Source organism: Aotus nancymaae, unplaced genomic scaffold, assembly GCF_030222135.1.
Source record: "Aotus nancymaae isolate 86718 unplaced genomic scaffold, 86718_ANA_hifiasm-v0.15.2.pri h1tg000016l, whole genome shotgun sequence".
NCBI lineage: Eukaryota > Metazoa > Chordata > Mammalia > Primates > Aotidae > Aotus > Aotus nancymaae.
The window spans coordinates 64,951,913-64,972,881 of NW_026988428.1; the positions used below are offsets into that span (position 1 = coordinate 64,951,913).

Sequence of the window (20,969 nt, forward strand, 5' to 3'; positions counted from 1 at the left end):
GCTGAAACCTGGGAGAAGATACTTCCAGGAAAAAGGAACAAAAAGTAAAAGGACTCCAGAGAATGAAGCATGCTGGTTGTATTCCAACAGGAAGAAGGAGGTCAGTGTGGCCGGCACGGAGTGAGCAAAGGAGAGATTAGGAAGATGTGAAGTCATGGGAGTAGCAAGGGTTTCTAAGTGGCATTAAAAACTGAGACTTTAACTTTGGGGGATAAGGAAGATTTCTGAAAGGGTGGAGAAGAGGAGGGACATGATCTGACACATGCTTTAAAGGATCCCTCTTGCTGAAGGAGAATAAGAAGAGATGATCAGTAGACCAGTTAGAAAGCTATTGAGAGCCTGCAAGTGAAAGGACTAGAGTAGCAGAGATGGAGAGGAGCGGGCAGATTCTGGATACAATTTGAAGGCGGAATGGACTAGATTTGTGCATGGATTGGGTAGGGAGTGTAAGGGAAAGAGCACAGTAAAGAAGAACTCTGAAGGTTTCTCCCCCCCAAGTAGAAGAATGGACTTTTCATCATCTGAGATGAAGGAAATTGAGGGAGGAGCCGGTTTGTGAGGACGAGCAGACACTCAGTTTTAAACTTGCTAATTTTGATATGCCTATAAGACCTACAAGCCTGTAAATGGATAGGAGTGTGCAGTTGACTACGTGAGTCTGAGTTCAGGAAAAAGGTGGGAATCACAGTTGTAAATTTTGGACACTAATACATAGTTGTTATTAAAGCCATTGACTAGATGGTTTTACCCAGGGCTCCTCATGTAGAGAAGAGAGATCTGCAGACTGGTCCCTATCCACAAGATGATTGAAAATGTCACAGAGTTGAATTTTTAATGATCTCTTAAATAAATTTTTACAAAGTGTTAGCTTTTCCCCTTCTCTTTCAATATAGTGGTAATTTTTATATTGTTATGTTAATAATATTAGTAACATATTAGTTTTCTATACAAGTTAGTGACCTGGAGTTCCTTTTAAAATACTTAAGTAAAAACATGAGTACATTTAAACTGTTAATTGAATAATAAATCACACTAATGTCACCCAGATATTTCAATATTTTGAACACCGTTTAGGAAAACATTTGAGAAACACAGATGTATTAGAAAGAACCATGTCCTGAGGTCAACAGCCTTAGTCCTTATTATTAGGCAAGAGCTTTTCAGTGTCTAAGCAAGTCTTTCATAGTGTCTATGCTCATTTCTTTATTCTTAAAATTTGATAATAATACTTTATCCTAAAAAGCACTCTCTGTTTATTCCGCTAAGAAAATGCAGCCTCGTTCCAAGTGATTTTCATCAGGACAACGGTTTTCATCAAATGTCCTTAGATTTGGAGGAGGGTAAGAGTTTTTTTCTCTCTCTCAGGGAAAAGCATGTCCCCAAAAGACATTCCACAACTATATACTCTGGCAAGTTACTTAACATGAAAATGTTCTCTATTTATTACACTTACCTGATGCACAGAGTAGCGTGTTGAAAGTTTCCTCCTTGGCTATTCCTTCAGGCTTTATGTTGACAACAAAAATAAAACAGTAAAGCGATACTGAATGTGCAGGAGAAAAATTAAACACTTGAAAGCAAAGGAGAAAATGTTGGTGAAAAATTGGACTGTAGATCTACCCACATTCTTGGGAATGAAATGTTACTGTCAGGTGCATATTAGATAATGCCATATGCAGTCATAAGGCCTCTGAGACTCACAGAGAGTAAACTCACGTACCTCAACTAGTAAGGGCTTGACTACAGTGTCCTTTGGTGCATGTCTTGGGACGTCAGTCACCTGATTGTCACACATTTCCTGAAAATGCACGGCTTCTGCGGTAGCTGTGAAATTCACCTTTCCTGGGGAATAAAGTTCTCAAGCAGTTAAATGGTGATTCTATATTGAACAGTTTCTTCTTTTTAAGTTTCCTCAATGTGTCCAGGGGTTGGCTTCCTCTTGATTAGTATTAAAGGAAGAGAAAAAGCATGTATTGGGGTCAGTGCAGAAAACAAATCATCTCAGCACATGAAGTGGAATTTGCTAATAGCGTTACTACTCACCCAGTGACTTTGGGGTCACAGTCCAGGACACGGTTTTCCGTCCGTTTCTACAGATACAGTGAGGTTCTTCATTCTTCTCTACTGGGACAGCCAGGAAAGCAGAAGAGACCTCCAGCTGCACAACGACCTGTCCCCCACACCCAACCACAAGTTTGTGAAGAGACACGGAACAGGGTGAACACTGGGGAAGACGCTGGGATGGACAATGTCTGTCAGTCCAAAGGCACTGAGAAGCTGAGCAAACATGGTCAACTCTACCGGACACCTTGTCGTTTAGGTGTTTGAAATAGGAAAACTGAAAAGCTGACAGGAATTAGGATAAGTGTTTAGGGTTTAGCCTTGTGCAAACGGAAGAAAGAGATGTTTTCTTTAGTCAGAGTGAAAAACATGAAGCAATCAGGTGGACATAATGTCTGAATTTAGGAATACACAGATATAGGAGCCTGAATGAATATAACCTTACCACCTTGGACCTGTCAGGTACCTTTGCTCTTAGCATCAGGTCTGTTCCAAAATTAAGATATATCACATGCAGTTCTGATTTCCTGGGTTACCTAGGAGACCTGGTAATGAAAGGTGACTATCTTCTATTCTCATTCACTTCCAGAGAAGTGCCCTTACCCGAATGCAAAAGGCCAAGTAGTTAAACACAGTGGCTTTGAGTGTGAAGGCTTCTCCTCGCACCACAGAATAAGGGAGGGTGAGTTCTAGGAAGAAAGGCTGGAAGACTTGAAGAGACACAGTAGGAGAGAGGCCAAGCCCTGTGGTTCCAGACAAGCAGAATGCGCTGGCCTTCCACTCCGTGATGGTGTCAGGGACCTGCGTCGCCAGCTCACTTCCACCTGCTGAGCTAGTGAAGGAGCAGAGAAGAGGACTGTGAGCAAGTCTTTTTTTTTTTTTTTTTTTTTTAACACAAACTATGGCTGATCCTGGAAAATGATAACTCAGTAACTAGTTTGGTAAATGCGGAACCTGATCTAAGCATTGGTGCTCCTAGTGAGGTCTTCAGGTGTTTCCCTTCCTCCCTCCCTTCCTCCCTTCTTCCCTCCCTCCCTCACTTTCTTCCTTTCTTCTTTCTTACATTTTTGCCTTCCTTTTGTTCTTTCTTTCAATCTCCCTCCCCTCCCTTTCCCTTTCCTTTATTTAAGAGGGATGGTAGCATCCTATTTCTACTATTTTAGTTATCTGTAGACCAAATTAGGAAAAAAATTATCACTGTTTATTGTGAGATAAACCAACTGTACACCTCAATGTTTACCAGAAAAGAGCAGAGCAGAACTAAAAGGATCAGGAATCAAGGATACCATCAGCCACACACAAGGATTCAAACCCTCTCCTAAACTAAATTCCAGGCAACACACAACTTACTCAACTACCACCAAATCCCAGATCCAGGTCTCAGGGAAGTACTTCCGGACTATCTCTTCCACTTGCATTCTCTGAAGTTCTTCATCGAACGTTTGGTACATAATTTCTGGTTCTGATCCCGGAAGACAACACACAGGCCCCAGTGTGAACCTCATTTTTATCATCAATTTCTTATAGCTGCCTTATTTCTCAAGTGGAACAAGGTCATATGCTTGGGGAATGTTTATTATTGGAACAATTTAACCTTCCAGCTTGTTATTTTGTTCACTTTCCTACAGAAAGGCTAACCCTATTTTTTCTTCACATAGAATCTAGAGCTAAATATATTGTTCTTTATAAATAAAAATAAATGAACTGTACACATACCTCCTGAATCTAAAATAAAAGTTGATTTAAAAAAGCAAATGTAGCTCTCTCTAAGATGGTTATTCAACTGGTGAAGGGCAGAATGAAGAGTAATTTAATACACCAAATATTGCTCTTACACTGAAATTATGGTCACATCTTTTCCATTTGCAGTGAGAATAAAACAAGAGGAATGGATATTAGCTAACCAAGACGATTCCGGGAATGATTTTTTGTTTGTTTCAACATTGAATGAATATGGAGACATAAACAATAAGCAAGAGGATAAGGTAAAGTATGTGGTTTAGACAATGGGAGTCAAGAATGAAAAGACAATCAACTTTAGATAGGCTGGAAAAGACTTTACCAAAGCAGAGCCTAAGGTGATCATTGATGCATGGGAAGCAGAGGTGAATGGGAAGGCATTCCCAGGAAAGGACTACATGAAAATATACACAAAGGTGGAAGGGTGCTTCATGGGGGTAATAAAAATTTATTCTCTAGGATTTTTTTTCTGATAAGGAAATATCTTTAATGACTTCTTTGTTTTCAACTAGAACATTACTCCTTGCCTTCCCAGCCAATGAATCTGCTGTATTAAAATGTCTTTACTTTTTTTAACACTTTTTACTGCCATCCTCATTTTTTTATTAAAAAATAAATTTAGTAGACATTCAAGCATGCAGAGAAAAATTTCTCTAGGCCTGATGACAGTAGAAAAGAATTTTGAAAGTTAGGCCCTTTTCAGCTTTTCCTCATTTCCAGGTATACTTGAAACACACTAAGAGACTATGCAGTAGTAGAGTATCTGCCAAAAGTTGAATTACTCTCTTTTGTTCAATGTTACAAAAATCACTTCAATTTCCATAAGAAGGTATGAGAGAGACCGTTAATATCCACATGGGCCTTCCCATTTCTCAGCCTGCTCTGCATTTAAAGCAGGAACATGGGCAGAAGTGATGTATACCGTTCCTGCTCCTGGCTGTAAGAGTCACATGCAACCTCCTTCTCCATGGGTATGACCCTGAAAGCCACATTGGTGATGGCAGAGTCACCATAGTAAAGCAACTGTTTCTCTCTGATTCACTGTTTGCCAGGGAACTGTTCTGGAGAGTGTCTGAGCTTACAAGTAGATTTTCTATGAGCAAAAATAAAACTATCATATGCTTACCCACTGAGATGTAGGAGTTTGTCTGTTACTGCAATTTAATCTAATTCTGACTAATTCAGGTATTGAATCTACCATAGATAAGGAAGATCTAAAATGTCAAGACTATTAAAGGCAAAAACAAAAAGGTAGTTGATATTGATGTCAAAGAGAAAATAACAATAAATGCTTAAAATCCTATATTTGAGGAAAAAATATTATTTGAGGTTAACTTACCAAGAAATTGCTGCAGTCTCAAGATGCAATACTTAGAAAAATAGATTTTTATCTTAAACCAACTCAATAAAGCACCATTTTTCTTCTATTCTGTCAGACAAATAAATCGCACACTTACCTCTTCTTGAGCCGTCTTGATGTGGACACAAATGTGACTTATGGATTTTTGAGTTGGTGAAAATATCTAATCCTACGGACTGAAAAAAAATAATTGTTAAAGCATACTGGCAATCCAATCTTGAGACTAAATAATTACTTGAATTTGTACTGTCCTTTCACTATTATTTTATATATGGTTTATGGCACATCATGAAAATTACACATAATGAGGAGAGCTATTTATAAATTTGAGAATTACACATAATGAGGAGAGCTATTTATAAAAAGTCATAGAGGGTGAAGTTCATTGAGCTAGTGTGTGAATAGGATTTGGAATTCAAACCCATTTCTGATTCTTATTGCTAAATATTGTCTGGTATACTCTAATACTCCTTAGTCACTTTTTTTGCCTCCATAAAACTGAGTATCTTAGACTTAGATATTTCCTTCTCCTTTTTTTCTCCATGAAACAGTATCTGTGTCTATGTATGCATACACAGAGCTCTCCTTATGGCTTTATTACAAGAGAGCATTTTTTGCTTGTTTCTTGTTATTTTAAATTGAAGGGTTGCATATTGGAGGTCGTTCTTCACAGTCTTAGTAAACTCTGTTTTGTTTATGTTTTATCAGAAGATATGGCTTTTCCTGAATGTCTACACTCCGCTCATTCCTGTGGTCCTTTCCTCTTTTTTCTGTTTCTTTTAATTGTCTCAGATGTCTGCATCTAAAACCCCTATTCAGATGCCCCCAGTTGTCTAGAGTCCACCTGTTTCCATCTTCCCTCTTCTTCAGTATTAGTCACAGATAAATATTATTTGCTATTTTATCTCAGAGTATTTGGGAAACTGTGGGACTCTTGAGCATAGTTGTCAGTGGGGGTTGTGATACACGACAGAAAGAAATAAACCATAAATAAATGTTCAATGATGAAACAGCTAGTTAATAAACTAGGAAGTGTTCTTTCCGTCCTTCTACCACCCGATTTACGTTTCTGGAAGGTCCAGAAGAGGGAGATTTAAATTGCTTTCAGCTAAGCTGTAGACCTCTATCAGACGAATGATATATCTTCCTGAAGGTATGATAGAAGTTGTTAGTGCTGTTTGATAGTGATAAGATTTAATTTCACAACCTGGATAATTCTCCTCAGTTATAGTTAATACTAAAGAATTACATTTTTAAGACATTCTAACATTTCTAATACAAGTTTTGTTAATCTTTTTTAATGAAAGACAACTTTAAGTTTTCCTGGAATTTTACTGCCCTGTGAGGACTAAAGTTTTGCACTTTATGTATTCAATCCTGAATTCGTTCAAGTGTTTTTTGTGCAAATGCTGAAATGATGGTCACCAACACAGTGCTCACCTTTCCGAGGGTGTCAGACACATTATGGAAAATATTTTGTTTTGGTTTTCTCACATATTGGAATCCCAGAGTCACTGAGAGGGCAATATGATGGTAGTAAGTAGCTTCGGGATCCATTTGGTTAAGGTTTGCAGCCTAAAAGTTAACCACTTTCTGTTTAAAGTGGCAGACAAATTCATGTGTGAATATCTGTGTGTCCACAAAGTTCTCCGTCTCTGAGATTTCTATATTTTTCTGTTACTTATCACTTTGTTGGAGGGAGGAAATTAAAAATCCTAGAGCTTAGAACCCATTGTTTCTCCACTTTAACAGAGGCATAGAAATTCATTTTTGTTGTTTTTAGGAAAAAGAATTACCATGAAGATACTGTAAAGTTCGTACCAATCCAGGACCCGCTCTGTTACATAAAGTGTTCCCTTAGGAGTTATGCCTTTTGCATTGAGACAATCTCCACCATAGTCAACCCCAGGACTTCCAACTCTAAAGGTATGTGAAGAACTCTTTACTGGTAGCAAATTATAGACCTGCAACATTGAGAGAACAAAGAAAATCTTTTTCTTTTGAGCAAATTTTAAAATGTGATAATCAAACACTGCATGTTCTCACTCATAGGCGGTGTTAACAATGAGAACACATGGACACAGGGAGGGGAGCATCACACACTGGGGTCTGTTGCGGGGGGCTAGGGGAGGGACAGCAGGGCGTGAGGAGGTTGGGGAGGGATACCATGGGAAGAAATGCCAGATATAGGTGACGGGGGGATGGAGGCAGCAAACCACATTGCCGTGTATGTACCTATGCAACAGTCCTGCATGATCTGCATATGTACCCCAGAATCTAAAGTACAATTTTAAAAAATTAAAAAAAAATTAAAAATGCCTGCTTAAGTTGAAAAGAAAAGGTGATAATGTCCCAGAGGGGATTTAAAAGATTATGGTGTTTATTTAACATTCCCATGCTTACATGATGAAAAGCAACACAGAGACTCATGGAATGATATCAAAGGTCATGGATCCTAATTCTTTTTGTTGTGCAAAAGAAAGTAATATATAGAGAGCTGAAATGAATCGGTCAAAATCTCAAAATTCATTTTGGTTGAGTAAAAATAAAACTGTCTCTATTTCCCAGAAAAAAATGCCTACTTTTAAAAAACATAGAAAATGTTGACATCACAGAGACATGTAATGAAAGAATAAAAGCCACTCCCAGCCCCCTACCTAAAACAATCCCTGTAAATACTTGTTTCATTTCCTTTTTCCATTTCATATGGCTAAGGCTGTACCAAGTTTTCTTTTTAGTCTACTATATTAGGACCAAGTTTAGCTTAAGAAAAATTGAAGTACAGGGACAAAGGAGAAATAATTCAATTCAATTGTGCTTTTGCCCAGAGTCTAGTGTAAGGCCACCTGCTGAGGTACACAGTGTTCAGGCCGTTAAACACACATGCAGATCTTCTGATCTGGCTTCTGTCACCTGTCATCTGTGCCACTGTAGTAACCTCTTAACTGTTCTTGTGCTTTCATTCTTGCTCACATACTTTCAGCAGCAAACATGATCTTTTCAATAGATTCATCTCAATTGTCCACTCTCCTGCATAAATTTCCTCATTGATTCACCATTGCACTTACTATCAACTCCAAATTCCACACCAAGTAAACAGAGCTTGCCACGATCTTCCCAGTTTTCCATCCTACCTGCAGCCTCTATCACCCTCCCCTCTCACTGCTACATATTAGGTGATTACCTTTTCCTTTTCAGTACACTCCAAATTCATTCTGACTCAAAACCTTTGGCATGCTGCTTCCATTTATTGGTAAGTCTGCTTTGGACTCCCCACTATTCTCCAATGTAAAAATTTTAAAATTGCTCAACTATTTCAAAAATTTCTCACCACCTTTATTCTTGATATCAATACTCTGTTTATTCTTTTTATAGTATTTATAAAAATCCAGAATTTTTATGTTTATATGTTTTTGTTGCTTGCTTGCTTTTATATCTCACAAGATCATAAATCTGTATTGGTAAAAGACCAAATCTCAATTGTCCTTCATTAGTAATCCTGCTCTCAAAACAATGTCCATCTTATAGTCAAGATGCAATAAATATTCCTTAAGTAAATAAGTGAACCATGAAGCCAGCAAAATATACGGCTGTTCTGAAAGTGCTTCACTGCAAGAGACATTTTTAGAGACAAGATTGAATGGAAATTCTCTTTTGTCCACACATAAAATCAGTGAATCAGTGCCTGGATTTTCAGAAAAGCATAACGATTTTGCATAGTTACTTGAAGATATATTAGTGGTGGGTTGGGAAGTGGACTTAAAAGAAAAGAAATTAGAATCAAATTCCTCCTTTAAAATGTATTGTTTTTATCATCAATGTCTTATAGCTGCCTTATTTCTCAAGTGGAATAAGGTCATATGCTCAGGGAATGTTTATTATTGGAACAATTTAACCTACCAGCTTTTTATTTTGTTCACTTTTCTGTGGAAAGGCTAACCTTATTTTTAACATATTGTAGTTGTGCTTTCCTCATTCATAATATTAAAGTAATAATACTCATCTAAAATAATTATTATTCATTTACTCACTCATTAAAAATGTGTTGATAATCTGATGCACATAAGATTCTCTGTGGGGCAAGATGGATAGAGTCAATATCTATCAGTATGCTGTCTTCAAGAGACCCATTTCATGTGCAAAGACACACATATGCTCAAAATAAAGGGATGGTGGAAAATTTATCAACCATATAGAAAACAGAAAAAAGCAGAGGTCACAATCCTAGTTTCTTTTCTTTCTTTTTTTTTTTGAGATGGAGTTTTCACTCTCGTTGCTCAGGCTGGAGTGCAATGGTGTAATCTTAGCTCACTGCAACCTCTGCATCCTGGGATCAAGAGATTCTCCTGCCTCAGCCTCCCAAGTAGCTGATATTACAGGCATGCACCACGATGCCTTGCTAATTCTGTATTTTTAGTAGAGATGGGGTTTCTCCGTGTTGGTCAGACTGGTCTTGAATTACCGACCTCAGGTAATTCACCTGCCTTGGCCTCCCAAAGTAACTTTGGAAGTGTGCCACCATACCAGGCCCCTAGTTTCTAACAAAACAAACTTCAAACCAAAAAAGATGAAAAAAGACAAAGAAGGGCATTACATAATGGCAAAGGGTTCAATGCAGCAAGAAGAGCTAACCCTCTTATTGGGGTGCATAAATATATATGCACCCAATACAGGAGCACCCAGATTCATAAAGCAAGTTCTTAGAGAATTATAAGGAGACTTAGTCTTCCACACAGTAATAGTGGGAGACTTTAACAATCCACTGACAATAGTAGGCAGTTCATCAAGACACAAAATCAACAAAGATATTCAGGACCTGAACTAAGCTCTGGATCAAGTGGATAGATATCTCTGGAACTCTCTATCCAAATATATATTTATGAAATTTCAGTTCTTTTCAGTTCTTTTGCATTTGCTGAGGAGTGTTTTAATTCCAATTATGTGATCAGTTTTAGAGAAAGTGTTATGTGGTGATGAGAAGAATATATATATATATAATATATATATTACATAGAATATTATATATAATATATAATAATTATAATTACATATAATATATAAACATAATATAATATATAATGTAATATATGTTATGTAATATATAGTATAGCATATAATAATATATATTTAATAATACAATACATAATTATATAATATATAATTATGTCATATATAAGATATTTTTGTATTATATATAATATATAATCATTGTATAATATATATTCTTCTCATCACCACATAGCACTTTCTCTAAAATTGATCACATAATTGGAAGTAAAACACTTTAGCAAATGCAAAAGAACTAAATTGTAACAATTAGTCTGTCAAACCACAATGCAATCAAATTAGAACTTAAGATTAAGAAACTCACTCAAAACCACACAACATGGAAATTGAATAACCTGCTCCTGAATGACTCCTGGGTAAATAATGAAATTAAGGCAGAAGTCAAGAAGTTCTTTGAGACTAATAAGAACAAAGAAACAACATACCAGAATCTCTGGGATGCAGCTGAAGCAGTGTTAAGAGGGAAATTTATAACATTAAATGCCCGTATCAAAAAGCTAGAGAGATCTCAAATCAGCAACCTAACATCACAACTAAAGGAACAAGAGAACCAAGAGCAAACCAATGCTAGCAGAAGATAAGAAATAACAAAGTTCAGAAATGAACAGAAGGAGATGGAGACACAAAAACCCTTCAAAAAAGTCAGTGAATCCACCACCAACCCCACAGAAATGCAAACAACCAGTAGAGAATACTATAAACACCTCTACACACATAAACATAAAATCTGGAAGAAATGGATAAATTCCTGGACACATACACCCTCCCAAGACTGAACCAGGAAGAAGTTGAATCCCTGAATAAACCAATAACGATTTCAGAAACTGAGGCATTAACAAAAACCTACCAACCAAAATTCCAGGACTAGACAAATTTATAGATGATTGTTACCAGAGGTACAAAGAAATGCTGATACCACTTCTAATGAAACTATTCCAAAAGACTGAAAAGGTGGGCCTCCTTCCTAACTCATTTTATGAGGCTAGCATTATCCTGATACCAAAACCTGGCAAAGATACAACAGAAAAAGAAAACTTCAAGCCAACATCCCTGATGTACATCAAAGCAAAAATCCTCAATTAAATGCTGGCAAACTAAATCCAGCAGCACATCAAAAGCTTATCCAAGACAATTATGTTGGTTTCATCCCTGGGATGCAAGGTTGGTTTAACATATGCAAATCAAGAAACGCAATTCATCACATAAACAGAGTTAAAGACAAAGTCACATGATTATTTCAATAGACTCAGAAATAGCCTAAAATAAAATTGAATATCCTTTTGCATTAAAAATTCTCAATGAACTAGGTATTGAAGGAATACACCTCAAAATAATAAGAGCCATTTATGACAAACCCACAGCCAATATCACACCAAATGGGCAAAAGCAGGAAGCATTCCCACTGAAAACCTGCACAAGACAAGGATGCTCTCTCTCACCACTCCTATTAAACACAGTATTTGAATTTCTGAGTAGGGCAATCAGGCAAACAAAAGAAATAAAGCATATTTAAATAGGAAGAGAGGAAGTCATATTATCTTTGTTCACAGATTACATGATCCTCTATCTAGAAAACCCCATCATCTCTGCCCAAAAGTTTCTTAGGTTGATATGCAACTTCAGCAAAGCCTCAGACACAAATTCAATGTGCAAAATCACTAGCATTTATTCCTATATACCAACAATAGACAAGCAGAGCCAAATCATGAACGAACTCCCATTCACAATTGCTACAAAGAGAATAAAATACCTAGAAATAGAGCTAACAAGGGAAGTGAAGAACCTCTTCAAGGAGAACTACAAACCACCGTTCAAGAATTCATAGCGGACACAAACAAATGGAAAAACATTTCATGCTCATAAATAAGAAGAATGAATATCATAAAACTGGCCATGCTGACCAAAGAAATTTATAAATTTAATGCTATTCTTATTAAACTTCCATTGACAACTTTCGCAGAATTAGAAAAAGCTATTTTAAAAATCACATGGAACCAAAAGAGAGCCCAAATAGCCAAGACAATCCTAAGCATAAAGAACAAAGATTGAGGCATCATGCTACCTGACTTCAAACTCTACTGCAAGTCTACAGTAGCAAAAACAGCAGAGTCCTGGTACAAGAACAGACACATAAACCAATGCGACAGAATAGAGAACTCAGAAATACGACCACACATCTACAGCCATCTGATTGATCTTTAACAAATGTGAAAAAAGCAATGGGGAAAGGATTCCCTATTTAGTAAATGCTTCTGGGAGTGCTCGCTAGCCATATGCAGAAAATTGAAACTGGAACCCTTTCTTACACCTTATACAAAAACTAACTGAAGATAGATTAAAGACTTAAATGTAAAACCCAAATCTATAAAAACCCTAGAAGAAAATCTAGGCAGTACCATTTAGGACACAGGCATGAGCAAAGATTTTATGGCAAAATCTCCAAAAGCAGCAACAACAAAAAATTGACAAATGAGACTTCATTAAACTAAAGAGCTTCTTCACAGCCAAAGAAACTATCATCAGAGTGAACAGACAACCTACACAGTGAGAGAAGATATTAGCAATCTATTCATTTGACAAAGATCAAACATCCAGCTCCACAAGGAACTTAAACAAATTTACAAGAAAAAAACAACCCCCTTAAAAAGTGGGCAAAGGACATGTGCAGACAATTCTCAAAGAAGATATTCATGAGGCCAACAAACTTATGACAAAAAGCTCAATCTTACTGATCATTAGAGAAATGCAAATCAAAACCACCAGGAAACACCCTCTCACACCAGCCAGAATGGTGAATATTAAAAAGTCAAGAAACAACAGATACTGGTGAGGTTGGGGAGAAAAAGGCACACTTTTACAATGTTGGTGGGAGTGCAAATTAGTTCAACCATTGTAGAAGACAGTGTGGCAATTCCTCAGAGATCTAGAAGCAGAAATACCATTTGACCCACAATCTCATTACTGGGTATATACCCAAAGGAATAGAAATCATTCTATTATAAATGTTCATTGCATCACTATTTACAATAGAGAAGACTGATAGACTGGATAAAGAAAATGAGGTACATATACTCCATGGAATACTATGCAGCCATAAAAAATGAGATCATGTCCTTTGCAGGGACATAGATGGACCTGGAAGCCATTATCCTTGGCAAACTAATGCAGGAGTGGAAAATCAAACACCAAATGTTCTCACTTACAAGTGGGAGCTGAATGCTGAGAACACATGGACACATGGCAGGCAACAACACACGCTGGGGCCTGTTGGGGCGGGGGCAGTGGGAGGGAGAGCAGAGGAAGAATACCTAATAGATGCTGGGCTTAATACCTAGGTGATGGATTGATCTGTGCAGCAAACCTCCAACCATGGCAAACGTTTACCTGTGTAACAAACCTGTACATCTGGCATATGTACCCCAGAACTCAAAAGTTAAAAAAACAAAAGATTCTGTGCCAGGCATGAAGGTTGTTTTGGCAAGCAAGATTGCTCCTTCAATGAGAATATAACAGAGAATACAATGAGATAAAATTTGTAAATTACTTCATGCAATTTACGCTTGTTGCAGAATTACACTATGCCTGTCACGCTGAAGAACTTGCTTTTTGCAAACATTTTTGAAGTTCCAAAAATGATCTTATCATGTGAGCATTTCATGATCCCCAAGGTTGAAATGGGACTCACAGATTGAGGTGAGAGTTCAGCTTCAGGCTTCATTAGCAGCACACTCTGGTCTACAGCACGGAGGGCACAGAGGGAGAAGGGGGTGGCTGTCACCTTCAGGCGGTTGTCTGAGGCTGGCAGGCTCTGAGCTGAGGAGAATCTCAAATTTACCTATAAAGAGGACATGATTAAAGCAGACGCTTTTATAATTATTACAGTAACCAGCCCTTCTACTCCAGAGTAAGAGCAGGCTTTTCTATACTTCCTTTCTCTTTGTTCATCTCAGAGCAGAATTAAGAGGTGAACAGCTTAGGAACTACCAATTCAGTGTTTCTGGAAAACCTGGGAATTTGATTCCAGTTAACCCAGGTTTTCCATTCCTTGTATAACTGGTGAAATATAAATTGACTTTAATCGTATAGAAATAGAACTCTGAATAGAATTGAAAACACACATACAAGAAAGATGCATCCCTTGCTATCACTGACCTATCTCTGTGCCGTGTTTTTGTCATGACTGGATGACTGTGTGTAGTTTGCACAGTGATGTGAAAATCACATTCCACCCCTGGGACCAGCCAACAGGCATCTCCTCCAGTTGGCAGTCTCAGTCATCTGAAATTCTAAAGCAGTGTGGGACTGTTCATCATGATTGGGGATTTATTGGTCTATTTAAAAAGTTAAATATCTAATATACAGCCTAAGAGTTAATTGGTTCAGACAATTCAAAAAATGGTGAATGAAAAACAACAGAAAATTGTACAGAATTTTCCCAAAGATTTGATTCCACTTTGGCCAAAAAAATTAATTGGTAAGTGAATCTATTAATTCCTTCTGTGGATATAGACATTTCTTGAGAAGAATCTGAGTTATATAGTTGTAGCATTGGGTAACTTCCTTGATTCTTGGACTGAAAACTGAGTTGTATTGGAATGAAATATCAGAATGTTTAGCTAAATTCGGTTGCTAAATTTCACTATGACAATCCAGCTTTGTGGTCTACCGAATTAATATAGCAGTTTGGAATCGCTTATCATAAGACATATATGAAAAATAAATCAATAATTATTTATCTTCAAGATGCAGTAGTATTCATCTTTCTAATTTAAAACATGAAAACCTTGCTTACAGAGAATCTCTTTGAAATATACTTGTTTTTATTTTTAGAAAATTTCAGTTCATTAAAATGTGTTAGTGACTATGTCAAAAGAACAAGTAATTTGCGATTATAATAAACTAGAAACACTATTAGCAAGAAGTGAACACTTTAGAACATAGAAAATGTTTTACTGATATGAAAACCGAAACAGAACTTTAAGGTATATTTCAAAGGAGTCTGTACCTCATATATTATATTAGTTATTACCAATGTTATTCTTAATGAATAACTATATCCAATTGGGTATAATAAACAATTCCAACTATTACATAATATTTAATGTGTGCACTAAATCTGTTGTTTTTAAGTGGAGAAATAAGTATATGGAGTTTGAATAGAAAACTATTTTCTCTGTCTCAGCAAAGATTTAAAAAAAATTTAAATGTATCATTTTGCAGGGATTCGTGTCTGACTTGGGATCTTTCCTCACATCCTCTGTGCACTGTTTATTTGCTCATCGTCTCACCAAGATGTCTAATTTTTAAGGTGCTTAATTTGTAATTTTAATAGATCTACTGTCTTTTTTAACTTTTGTGGTAGTCAACTTTCTTCTGAATCATCTTATGAATTTTTGTTCATGTTATTTTTTATAGCTGATCTTCAATTCTGATCAATGATGATTTAAAAGGTATTTAACATGAAGTAATTGAATATAATGTCCATGGGCTTTTGTTTCTCTAGTGAAGTTTTATACTGTTGCACAGGGACGATCAGATGTTTTGCAAAATCAGAAGTGTTTTTCAGACTGGAGTCTGGGGAGAGAATTACTTTTCTGCCAATTCTGTTTTATAATACTTCTCTAATTTCCAGAGTCTGAAGAGGATACTGATCCAGAAAGAGACTCCACTGCTAGAATGAATGAGGTGTGCTGAAAGCCAGAGCATAACATGGCCATTCCAAGACGGAACAACCAACTACCCACCCACCATTAACAGTAAAGGTATTGAAGCATGAAGGAGTCTCTTCTCAGTGGCTGTGAAACACACAGAAATCCAAACAGAACAGACACTATGCTTCTTGGACACACTGTCCAAGTTTAATAGCACTCTTTAGTAAAATGGAGTTGAAGGTTTACATCAGGATCTACTGTGTATTTTTCTTATTTCACTGTATATTTAAAACAAGATAATCTAAATATAGGTCTCAGGGCAGAAATGTTCACTTGCTATAAACATATTTTGTTTTAATTTCCACAAAGCCCATGTTAAAAAAAACATCCTTCCAGGTATGTTTGAAAACAGGCATCTAAAGTCAGCCAGCAACTGACTTTAGTACTCCCCGCCTTCGTACGGAAAACCAGAGGACGTCCTAAGCGTCAGGCCCTCGCCGCCGCGCCGTAGGCCGCGCATACCCGCCCCAGATCTTCCCCCGCAGGTGTGGATTCTGCAACGCTGCAGAGAAACCCGGTGCAGAGAAACCCACTGCAGCCTCAGACCGGCGGCGGCGGCCGCAGCGGCAGCTTCTCCCAATGCTGAGTAGTAAAGTGTTTGACTTAGTAGACTCCACAATGACCATTCATTAGGTGCTTGCTTATAAGAGAGGAGGCGGAATCTTTCTTAAAGGAATGGGTTTTGTTTTTCCTCTCCAGTATTGCTTCATAAGAGGCAGAGAGGGTGGAATCAGTGATTTTTTTTTTTGTGGACTGAGTAAAGCAGTACAGCTGTGGGAGGTCAAGGTTGAAATTAACTGGGTGATTGAGGAAGGGAGGCAACGATTTTAGTGTAAGTCAATGAAATGCTAGAAGCCCCAGTTTTAAAAAGCCCTGCTAACTTCAAACATTGGGGTTAATGGCAAAATAAAGCTGTATGCCTTGAAACTGATGAGTAATTTGTGCTAATATTTAATTTCCAATCATCGTACTAAAATGATAACTATGTAAAGGAAAGCTATTTAGTATTTAATTCAAGAATAAAAAGAGAAAGGAAGTAAAACTTGTTTATGTGACTAGGAGAAATGGATTCAAGTCCTACCTATAAGCTATTAAAATATGACGTGTCCACACATGAGAATCTGCATTATAACCTTAAATGTTATCTTTAATAATATTACTTGATTTAAGCATTGACCAGCTATGTTTTTTTTAACCTTACAGGTAAATGAAGAGATGTGATCTCAAAATATGAATAGAAAAAAAATACAGAAAATATTCTGCCTTTGATTTTCTTTGCATAGCCTTTGTTAATTATGTACCTGTGTGATCTTGACTAGTAAATAACCTTATTTGGTTCTTAGTCCCTATTTTGTAAAGTGAGGAAATTGGATTGGAATTTCCCAGGGTCCTTTAGCATTCCAAAATAGTGTGATTTTATGACATTCATATATTTATATTTTTGTTATTTAATGCAAGTATGTCCCTCTCTCAATTACTTTTTCTGAAAACTTGGATTAAAAGTAAATCTTTATTGTAAATGCTTAACCAGAGTATGTTACTTGCCACTATTCTGAAATATTTTGGCAAATTATTTTGTAAAAACAATTTTTTTGAAAAAAAAAAAGAAATCCTTCCAGGTATATTTGAAAACAGGCATCTGAACTAGGCAGCTCTTATCTGATTGCTAATGTTATGATTATGCTGCTAGAGGAGTGAAAATCAGATAAACAGCACCAAATTCTGTTGGAATAAAGCATACTTATATCTCAGAGAGCTTCACATGGCAGCTTTGAATTCCTTAAATAAAAAAGATGTCATTTGAACCTATGTTAAAATTTTAGGCTATCATTATTTTTTAATTTTATTTTTATTTTTTGGAGATGGAGCCTTGCTTTGTTGCCCAGACTAGAGTGCGGTGGTGTAATCTTGGCTCACTGCAACCTCTGCCTCCCAGGTTCAGTCATTCTCCTGTCTCAGCCTCTTGAGTAGCTGGGATTACAGGTGCGTGCCAGTATGCCCAGCTAATTTCTTTGTATTTTTCATTAGAGACGGAGTTTCACCATGTTGGCCAAGCTAGACTCAAACTCCTGACCTCATGATCTGCCCGCCTTGTGCTCCCAAAGTGCTGGGATTACAGGCATGAGCCACCACATCCATCCAAAAATATTAGTAACAAAATATTAAAAAATTAAAACTATTAAAAGTTTATAGATTACTTGATTTGGAAATCCATATGAATTTTATAACAAAACAAGAGATTTAAAAATTGTGTTTGTGGTGGCCTGTTTCAGATGTCAGCACTAGACTTCTCAGTATGGCATCACTCTGCCATTAGAGGTAGTTGGGAGGAATGTTTTAGGAGCACTGTGTGTCCATTTGTCTTATTTCTTTCTTTCCCACACATCACAATGGGAGAAGAATAAAAGGACTAGTCTTAAACAAAACAACCCACCTTGTTGGCAAAACAGTTTTCAACCTCAAACTTGTCAAGGTCTGCGACAATCTCTCCATTAGGTAAAACGGTGTAAACAAGCAGATGGGCACTGGGAGCGAGGACTGATTCTACTCGAAAGGAGAAGGAAAACACCCCTTCCACTGGAGAATTTAAAAAGAAGAACAAGCCCAGAATAACACATTAGGAACAGAATTATCAATTTTTTGTTTTAAAAAAAAGGCATTTCCAACTATGGACTTTATTTACATTTGGAGCACACTGAAGTAAGAAAAGACTTGCATTTACACCACTGTGCAGGAAATAGTGTTCAATGAATATATGCTGAGCTAATGACATTTTCCCTTAAAGATACAGGTTTAATTGTCCATTTCCTCTGCTTAAGTAGGAAAAAGACATTTAATGCATGTCTCTGTTTCTAAATTTAAAAACATTATTCAGAAAGCAGTCAAGAGAGAAGAAAGAACTTCTAGACACTTTTGGTTATAATTCTTGTGTATATGTAAGGACAATACAAACAATGCAACACAGTCTTTTCCTTCAGGCCACTTATAATACAGCAGGGATACAGATACAGATCACATACAAAGCCTGTGAGCCTTTGATTTTTAGAATAGAATTCTGTGTGTTCATCTTAGTGGTTGTCCTCTGTGTGAACTCCATAGTGCTTATGTAACATTCCCCTTGAGTTTTTTCATGAATGTTCTAAGTTTGATCTTTGTAGCATAAAATTATTCTCTAAAAATTGTACCCTTCCTATATATATGAAAGATTTGAAGACAGCTTTCATGAAAATACAGAGAAACAGCAGAGTCAAAATAAATCTGAAACAGTAAGATGAAAGCCAAATAAACGTGGAATTCTGGAGCAGGGTTAGACATAGGCGGGAGTTAATTTTATTAGGAAGCTGCAATAAATGGTTATTACACTAGAGTACTTAAGATTTTCATTGAGTTTCCTAAATCTCAAAGACAAAGTCAAAAAACCATTTACATAGCTGTCATTAAATAAAATAAAGTATATTTTTTCTTAAAAACAGGGCCACTTCGGCCGGGTGTGGTGTCTCAGGACTGTAATCCCAGCACCTTGGAAGGCTGAGGTGGGTGGATCACCTGAGGTCAGGAGTTTGAGATCAGCCTAACCAATATGGTGAAACCTTGTCTCTACTAAACATACAAAATTAGCTGGGTGTGGTAGTGCATGCCTGTAATCCCAGCTACGTGGGAGGCTGAGGCAGGAGAATCACTTGAACCCAAAAGGCATACAGTGAGGTGAGCTGAGATCGCACCATTGCACTCCAGTATGAGCAACAAGAGTGAAACTCTGTCTCACACACACACGCAAAAGAGAGAGAGAGAGACACTTCTCCCCACCCCACCACCTTAGTATTCAGTCCATACAGGATTTAAACTCTTCTGCAGAAACAAACTTTGAAGGCATTGCTTTGTGAGGCACTTTATTTTTCATATGTTATGAGAGACAACCTTACCTGCTCTAAAAATATCAATATAATGTTCAATAACATAAAATCAAAGATTAAATAGAAATTTAGAGTCAATGTTTCATATTTGAATGAACGTATTCAAATTTTATGCTTTATTTCAAGCAGAAAGAAAACAACCAGTAAGAGATTATATAGACCTAAGAGATGTTATAGACCTAAGAAGAACCTACGGTGAGCGGGGTTTCAGAGTGTGGGTTTTACATCCTTATCATGACCTTAGAAGCCTCTTGCTGGCTCAAAAAGACTGGGAGAAAGTCTATGAAAAAAAAAGTTTTCATCTAGAAGTAGAGTTACAGGAAATTTACTTAGAGGCTAATCTGGAGCTCAAAAAAATTACAAACAAACATTCATATTTTGAAATCAAACTTAAATTCATGATTAATTAAAAGAGTATTTTAATCAAACTTTACATGACTATTTAAAGGAAAAGTTGTAAATAATTGAGTTAGGTGACTAATTAAAAATCAATTTTTATTTGAAAACATGTACAGGATATTAGGGTATAAGTTTTGCTTGATGCTGCATTGAACTACTTAAAAGAGGCAAAGGGGAGCTAGAGAAATATAATGACTGAGAGGAGAGTCCTCTTGGCGTGGGCTTTTACTAAGTTGAGCACGTTGAGATACTTTTTTAGGTATCAACTTTCACACAAAATAAAGTGTACGGAAAACTCTAGGGTTTTATTTAGCTCTTCTATTAAGAGCATTTAGAAGAAATGGGATTTGTTATAACTTGTAAGTGTTTAGGTGCTTAAACAGAGGCAGCACCTCGTTATCTCTACTCGACTGTGGGCATCTTGAGGGCGTAGAGCATGCTTTATTAACACTGTTATCCAAGATTTCTATTACAGAGATGCATTAAGACAGGAATGTATACTCCCTTTGGATATAATTCTGGTGGATTTTTTTTCACAATTTGGCTCTGGTAAATTGTAAACCAAGAGATAACTTATCCTTGATTTATGAATTCATTTAAAAATATTTATTATCTACCCACTGTGTGCCAAGTGCTAATACAAGAAACAATGTTTCAGAGTTAAAATATAAAACACATGCCAAATCTTAAATATATATTCTTCACTTTTTCCTGGAT

General features: G+C 36.7%; 1 protein-coding gene across 1 annotated transcript in view; it reads right to left on the minus strand.

Annotated features, from left to right (window-relative positions):
• Nucleotides 1-20,969, minus strand: part of LOC105731139 (pregnancy zone protein-like) — a 51,935-nt gene that overhangs the window by 10,370 nt on the left and 20,596 nt on the right. Inside the window, exons 14-22 of the mRNA XM_064377478.1 lie at nt 18,374-18,516; nt 13,914-14,063; nt 6,958-7,125; nt 5,259-5,337; nt 3,412-3,523; nt 2,665-2,893; nt 2,044-2,170; nt 1,721-1,842; nt 1,454-1,505 (exon numbers count right to left, since the gene is read on the minus strand). Of these exons, the coding sequence (XP_064233548.1) occupies nt 1,454-1,505; nt 1,721-1,842; nt 2,044-2,170; nt 2,665-2,893; nt 3,412-3,523; nt 5,259-5,337; nt 6,958-7,125; nt 13,914-14,063; nt 18,374-18,516 (1,182 nt within the window). The remainder of the gene's footprint in view (nt 1-1,453; nt 1,506-1,720; nt 1,843-2,043; nt 2,171-2,664; nt 2,894-3,411; nt 3,524-5,258; nt 5,338-6,957; nt 7,126-13,913; nt 14,064-18,373; nt 18,517-20,969) is intronic.